Source organism: Electrophorus electricus, chromosome 1, assembly GCF_041902795.1.
Source record: "Electrophorus electricus isolate QZ-2024a chromosome 1, ASM4190279v1, whole genome shotgun sequence".
Lineage (NCBI taxonomy): Eukaryota > Metazoa > Chordata > Actinopteri > Gymnotiformes > Gymnotidae > Electrophorus > Electrophorus electricus.
In genome coordinates, this window is record NC_137497.1 from 44417006 (window position 1) to 44424505 (window position 7500).

The 7500-nt window shown below is 49.2% G+C and overlaps 1 protein-coding gene across 3 annotated transcripts in view; it reads left to right on the forward strand.

Moving 5' to 3' along the window:
* rttn (rotatin) overlaps positions 1–7500 on the forward strand; it is a 42298-nt gene that overhangs the window by 3033 nt on the left and 31765 nt on the right. For 2 of the 3 annotated variants that reach the window (XM_081721692.1, XM_035526361.2), the window contains exons 3-19: positions 1–8; positions 221–316; positions 514–604; positions 689–803; positions 1138–1276; positions 1703–1868; positions 2049–2218; positions 2296–2411; positions 3288–3458; positions 3726–3938; positions 4254–4366; positions 4460–4586; positions 5043–5168; positions 5394–5510; positions 6540–6679; positions 6990–7161; positions 7267–7366. The exon at positions 1–8 is cut by the window's left edge and continues 176 nt beyond it. In XM_081721692.1, the coding sequence (XP_081577818.1) occupies positions 1–8; positions 221–316; positions 514–604; positions 689–803; positions 1138–1276; positions 1703–1868; positions 2049–2218; positions 2296–2411; positions 3288–3458; positions 3726–3938; positions 4254–4366; positions 4460–4586; positions 5043–5168; positions 5394–5510; positions 6540–6679; positions 6990–7161; positions 7267–7366 (2180 nt within the window). The remainder of the gene's footprint in view (positions 9–220; positions 317–513; positions 605–688; positions 804–1137; positions 1277–1702; positions 1869–2048; positions 2219–2295; positions 2412–3287; positions 3459–3725; positions 3939–4253; positions 4367–4459; positions 4587–5042; positions 5169–5393; positions 5511–6539; positions 6680–6989; positions 7162–7266; positions 7367–7500) is intronic. The other variant, XM_035526362.2, reaches the window with a different exon arrangement.

The window sequence follows — 7500 nt, forward strand, 5'->3', positions numbered from 1 at the left end:
TCAGCGGGGTATCAAACACAAAACCATGTCAACAAAAAGCATTTGTTTGCTTCTTTTTAGTTGGTGATTCGGATGTGTGACATTATAATGACGTCCACATAGAAAACAACAACAAATAAAAGTGCCCCAGAGAGCACTGCCTTGATGAAGAAAGCTAGTGAGCTGTTGCAGTGGGGAGATGAGGGGTTTTAGTATTGATTTGTGCCTTGGTTCTCTCCAGCTGTGTTCCCGGGTGCAGTGGAGGACACAGAAGTCCGTGGATACTTCCAGCCATCCGGAGCCAGTCAGGTTAATGCAGCCTTTCCCAGGGGCTCAGGTGTGTCCACTCTCTAACAACACATCGGCTTTGACTTACCTCACTCTGAAGGAGAGTTTCATTCAACTCTTCAAACTTTTTTACTTGATTTTTTTTGACAATTTAAGTAATAATGCAACATTTTCCTGTTGTCTGCAGTTAGATAAGGCACATTAAAACATGTATACTGTGTTTACTCGAAACATTCTGCCTTACAGGGAATAACTCCATTGGATGCCTGAAGTTCTCTGTTTTTCCATGGCTGTCTTTGACTACAACAGACAGGCACATATTGTCATCAAATGAAAGGTATTGCCGTCCGAGTTCTCGGTCATCTCAGGTTTTGTTTGAGGACATGGTGTACTGCTGTTGACCTCTTCCTTTAACGCACAGCTCTTTAAGAAGCGACAGGCCTGATTTAGTGCACGCTACTTGTGAACTTCTGCGAGACGTGATCATGCAGGACTTTCCGTCGGAAATATTCCTCCAGCGGCCGAGCATAGTGCAGGTGAGATTAAAGTTCAGCCCCACCTTTCAAAACCTGATTAAGAGATCAGTGACTCGGTGTCTCTGCGAGATCAATCCAGTGCGCTCAATTGAATCTGCCTCTCATTATCATAGCGTCTATACTGCCTGGGAGCCTTGAATTCACAGTCAGTACAAATTGTATTCACTCCAATGTTATGTGCCCTTTTATTTAGTTGCTAATTTAATTTACATCTATTGTACCCTGTATTGGCTCACACACAGAATTAGCCGCATTACTCTGTCTGTGGTGGGCTTTGAAAATGTCTCAGCACGTGAGCTATGCTTCTCTCGCCTGCTTCCTGTTCTCCTCTCAGAGTCTTCTGCAGCTGGTCGGCGTGAGTGAGACTGCCTCCACGCGGCTCCATGCGCTGGGCTGCTTGCAGCAGCTCTGTAGGAGCCTGAGGTGCCGTATGCGTTTCCACCGAGATCCCAGCTTCTGCTCAGCCAAGCACGGTAACCACCGCCCCCCATCTCCAGCCCACTGGGAGCGCACTCAGCACTGAGTCATTCACACACACACACACACACACACACACACACACACACACACACACACACACACACACACACACACACACACACACACACCCACCCACACCCTGGCCCCGCACCTCTCTGCAGCTCAGTCAGTCATCTACATTTCTTAGCTCCAAGCTCACCTGTGCTGCACATCAAATCTGATAGATTCCTGGCTGTCCAGAAATGGAGCACAGTGTGTTGGTGTAGTTGAAGCATTCCAGTCATGCTTTCCTGGACAGCATCTAAAATCTGAGTTCCTAAATAAATCGGAGAAATCCAGTAAAGCCCAATTTTTGCTTGGGTTTGACTGCCACGTGTAACTGGGTCAGGAGTAAACGCCTGCTCTCCCCTTTCTTGTAGACCCTGTCTCTCAGAACTCCTCCATCTCCTACAGTCAGGAGGTCAGAGGCACACAGAGGTCAGAGGTCTCCACTCCGGTGGATTGCTCCCCGCGTCCGTCTGTGGTTGGCCGGCGTGGCCAGAGACTCCGGGGGGACGGTCAGGACGGAGACGCTGCCTCCACCAGGTTTTATTTCCTTTATCTTATTGCGGCTCCTTCCCTGCACGCACGTGAAGCTGAAATTGGCTCGTCTTTGTTTATTTTGGGAAAGAGGGTTTTGCGGAAAGCGGAAGACTTAATTGAGGCTTTGAATTCTCCTCGCCTGTCGTGGCTGATTAAGGATTCTCTTTGACTGCGTGTTGGTAGCAGCAGTGCTTCTCAGAGAGGGGGCACCCCTGAGCAAGGCCCGCGGCCCAGCTTGGAGCTCCCCCTGGAGGTGGAGCACGAGGACGCCCCTGAGCTCCAGCTCCAGCAGTGGAACTTGGCCAGATTTGGCGTGGAGACTCTGGAACACACGCTGCCTCTGCTCAGGACAGGTGAGGGTCCGTCTCGCAGCTGCACGCGCACACGCCCCTCCTCCTCCGTCTCTCATCCCCCTGTCCTGCATGTCCAGGGGAGGCGGGGCTTTTGCGGCAGGCCCTGGCCGTTCTGGGTGATGTTGTGGAGCTGCTGGCTGACTGCGTGGCCCCGGAGCTGTGGGACGAGCAGAGCTTCACGGCACACGAGCTGGCAAGTGTCTGAGAGTGGGAGGGCCCTTCACGGCGGTGAGCCGTGTCGACAGACAGACACACACACACACACACGCTGGCCCCGTACAGGGCCACAGAGAGACAGATGGCGGTTATAGAAGATTAAGTTATCACTTCAGGTCTCCTCCACAGTCCAGTTCTTGCTTCTGCAACACTTGTTTTGGATGCTTAGGCTTCTGCCTGCGTCATCGTTTAAAGATAAATATCGTCTGTACTAAAAAAAAAACCAGTCTATTATAATTAAGACTGATTCAGCCCTGTGTGAAAAGGCTGTATTTATATGGTGAACTCGCATTAAAGTCACCGCATTACACTGAGACATTAGTGGTGACCTTTATTTTTGACTGCATAACAAGTTGATTTGGACAGAGCTGTGATAGTGCTGGGTGTGAGGTCTATAAACACATCATTTCACATGCATTCAGTTGTCCTTCACTAATATAGCATCAGTAACACTTACAAATGCCTGGAAAATTGTACGGATCTCTGAGCTTTGTTACACTGGTGTGTGCAGGCCAGTAGATTTCCAACGATAGACTTTTAGTCTTTGCTGCACCTTCAGTGTGTGTGTGTGTGTGTGTACCCGCTGCTGCCTGTGTGTTCCCGTAGTACAGTACAAAAGACACAGTCCAGAAACCACGTCCTGCTGAGTGTAACTGTGTTTTTGCAAGACACGACCCTCTTCTTCATTTATATTTAATACAAACTTGGAAGACAGTGCTGTCATCCAAAAAAAAAAAAAATTTCTCTTTGAAATGGTTTGGGGTCTTGGTGCCCCCTGCTGGAGGTTTGTGGTCATTAACGGCGTGCAGGCCGCTTGGTGTAATTCGGTGTTTCCCTGTGGCCGGGCCGTCAGAGACAGCATCTTCAGACGTGCATGGGGACCCTGGGAGACGTGCTGTGCCAGCACAGCAGCGCAGTGTCGTCAGACCAACCTGAGTCATCTGTGATTCACCACCGTGTGGCATACACGACCACAGCTGTGCTCACTGTTCACTTCCTGCAAGCGCTCTTACCTTTGGAGAGGGTGAGTGGGCACACGGCCATGCCAGTCACAGACACTAAGAAACCCCGACATCACTGAATGACAGACATATGGCTGTGTCCTTCAGACACTGTTAGAGAAACAGGACCTCTAAACAGGTCAGAAGTCACTTGGAGTTTTTCAGTCATATTTAAGGTTTAGCTGATCAGAGTGTGACTTTGCATCTGATTAAATGGGGCTGTCGTTTCCTAGCTACCTTTCCTCTCCTCTATGTGAGTGCATTAATGCGTGTTTTAAATTCGTCTGGAGGCGGGTGAGAACCTTCCGGAGAGCCTGGTAGCCGCTGTTTCCCGCCTCTGCCTGGATATTCCCTTCAGTCTGGCCTTCCCAAACAGTCATGAGGCAGCGCTGGCCTACGTGGAGCAGGCCAGCTCCGACGGCTACGCCCTGTACCGCAGGGCGAGCCGCGCCGCACACGCCATGGAGGCAACCTGCTGCTTCCTGAAGGAGATCCAGGCTGAGGTACCGCTACCCAGAACCAGACACTACATTACCCAGAACCAGACACTACATTACCCAGAACCAGACACTACATTACCCAGAATTAAACAATGCATTACCCAGAACCAGACACTACATTACCCAGAACCAGACACTACATTACCCAGAACCAGACACTACATTACCCAGGCCATTTAGTACAGTAGAGATAACAGTGTTTCATGTCCGATAAGCATGTAAGTGGTATAGGAATTAAATTCTGGTTCCCATCCTCCAACCACCCAGATTGTGAGGGGGAGTTTTGCAAGTGTGACCGTTTTTCTGTTCTCTCTGCAGGGAGAGAAGAATTGGCTGGACCTGTTGGAGCTCTCAGCCCAGGCAGTTGATGGTCTCCCATACCACCAACACCTGCCCCTCGTCAGAGAATGTGTTCGGATGTGCTCATACCTGTAAGGGCCCCTCAGCGCCGTGCTTGGCTTGGGCTCAGAGCCCCCGTGTCTGAGAGAGCCTCTGTGTGTCCTGTGTGTGTCCTGTGTTTGCAGGTGGAGGTCTGCCCAGGCCAGTGCTCTGCTGCAGATGGAAAGTCAGAAGGTCCTCCTCAGGCTCCTGTCTCACCCGCTGTGCCCGGTGAAGCAGGAGGCATACGCCTGCACCCTGGACCTGGTGAAGGTGCGCTCAGGGGTGACGTGCCGTGGAGGGCGGGTGCTGCACGGGCCGAAATATAAGGGTCCATTTCCAAATGATGTGCAGAAGTGCAAATTAATCCCCCAGTTTATTAATGAATCCCCCAGTTTAATAATGAATCACCCTGTGTATTAATGAATCCTCCAGTGTAATAATGAATCCCCCAGTTTATTAATGAATCCCTCAGTTTAATGAATCCCCCAGTTTAATAATGAATCACCCTGTTTATTAATGCATCCCCCAGTTTATTAATGAATCCCTAAAGTTTATTAACAAATCTCCAAGTTTATTAATGAATCTCTCCAGTTTATTAATGTGTTAGTACCCCAGATTAAAATGCCCCTCACCTGTGCAGATGGTTTAGCTGCAGGCTGCCTCTTTTTGGCAGTTGACCCCTGACCTATGCTGGGTGATAAGGGTGTGCTGGTTTTACCCCTCTAGGAATGTTTGGGGGTTCATAATGTGGCCAGACCGGCCTCCTCCGTCTGCAGTGGTGTACACTTCCTCTTCCACTCGCGCGTCCTCTATGAAATCACTGGCTTTGGTCTTCAGGATCCGGTGAGCGGGGTGAGTCACGACTCTGTTCAGCCCCAGGATGGACAGACCCATGTTCTGATGCTTTGGGAGAGGTAGAGTGGTGCTCTGACTAAGGTCATGGGAAATGTAGCGTCTGACATTGGCGAGTGTTTTTAAATTCCTGCGGTTCGCCATCATTGTTTAGAGAAGGTGTCGCATGAGTGGTGCGAGTGGGGTATGAGGGAGTCATCAGGTTGTTTTATGTGTGTTTCAAAGGTGAGCTCATCTGCCAGGGATGTTGTGCTCTATCTGCTGAAGGGACGATTGATGATGACACCTTCCAGCTGGGAGAAATTTACTGAGGCACTTTACCCTGTTATCCCTGTACTGCAGGTACCACACACACACACATCCCACAAATACTACACACACACCACACACAAGCACACACACACACACACACACACACTCATACTCATACACACAGACACGCACGCACACAAGCACACATACCCACACTGCAGTCACCCACATACATACATACATACATACATACATACATACATACACACACACACACATATATATATATATATATATATATATATATATATATGTATATATATATATATATATATATATATATATATATATATATGTATATATATATATATATATATATATATATATATATATACATGCACGCACACACACATGCACACAAATATGCACACATGCACACACACAAACATACGCGCACACACACACAATCACACAAACACACACACACACCACACTCATACACACAAACACACATGCACACACACATGTACGCACGCGCACACACACACACACCACACATGCACGCACACACACATACCACACTTGCGCACACACGAGCATGCACATGCAACCATCCATCTACACATCTATCCAACCATCCGTCCAATATATATACTCATCCATTCCCACACACCTCCCTGCAGTGCTAGGACGGGGATGTATCGGCTGGGTGGCACCGTGTTCAGATCTGCCTGAGGCTGCATTTTAATGTGCAGGTGGAGCATCGTTATGTTGCGTTTTAAACGCGGCCGTTTTGTGCTCTTCTGTCATAAAAGCTGTGCTCTGTTCTTTATTTTCTGTGAAAAAAAACAAAATTAAGTAAAAAAAGTGGGAAGCTGTTGAATATTCATCACTTTGCCAAGGTCACCTGCCACGTTTGATTGGTCCCATTGAGGACCCTCGCTAATTGGATCGTCCTGTCAGTACAGCTGAAGTGAAGGGTTGTGTAATTTCACACACACACTGCTGTGTCTGGGCAGAGTTCATGCCACACAGATGTGTGCTTCCTTTGTGCCTCACCTGTTGTGTTTGTGTTTGTGTGTGTATTTGCGTATGCGTGCGTGCGTGCGTGTGTGTTAGAGCTACGCAGGTGTGGAGGACACTCTGGGAAGTTGTGTGTTGTTACTGAGCGAGCTGAGACCTGAGCTGGAAGAGAACTCCCGTAATTACACTGCTCAGCTACGTGCTGTGCTACGACTGCTGTTCACCAAACACCACACGTGAGTTCACTACGACTGCACTTCACCAAACACCACACGTGAGTTCACTACGACTGCCCTTCACCAAACACACGTGAGTTCTTGCACTGGCGTGTCCTACCCTGGTTCTCATCTCACACGTGAAGATGTTTTTTTCCTCTGTGATTTGTTTATTGCTGAGTCAGACCAGATTTGATTTGATGGTTTTCAGAAGTTGACCCTCTAATTATGGAATGAAAGAAAAACATACAGCAACCATGTTGATGTCAACAGCAGTATTTAGCATTCGGCTTCTCTGTTTGCCTCTCTCTCTCTCTCTCTCTCTCTCAAGGGTGAGAAGCAGAGCAGTTGAACAGTTGCTGCCCCTCCTGACCAGTGCGACGGGTCCTGGACCCTCCAAGCCGACCCTGGATGGCCCTGCCCTCTCCTCACTAGCGTCTCTCTATGTTACCAGCAAACCAGTGGACATCAGACTAGATGATTCCAACAGGTCCTATCTTAAGGTAAACTCCAGCACCCGGACTTGGCATGGATTGGCACGTGGCGTTGGGCGTGTCAGGGCCGTGTCTGCGAGTGTTCGCGTTTCCTCCGCCTCTGTTCTCCTCTAGGTGGAGTCTGTGATCAGGCTGTACAGAGTGCTGGCCTCGGACACCGTGGACCTGGTTCTGCGGAGATCGGCCGCCGATCAGCTGATCGTTGTTCTGCAGGGTGAGGGCGGAGCCTCGCCTCCTCCAGCCAGCCCCGCATTCACACTGGCTCCTCCCCCAAGCACACAGGAACACTGTCTTGTGTTGGGATGGTGGAAACTGGAATTTACATTTACAAAATTTGGCAGATATATA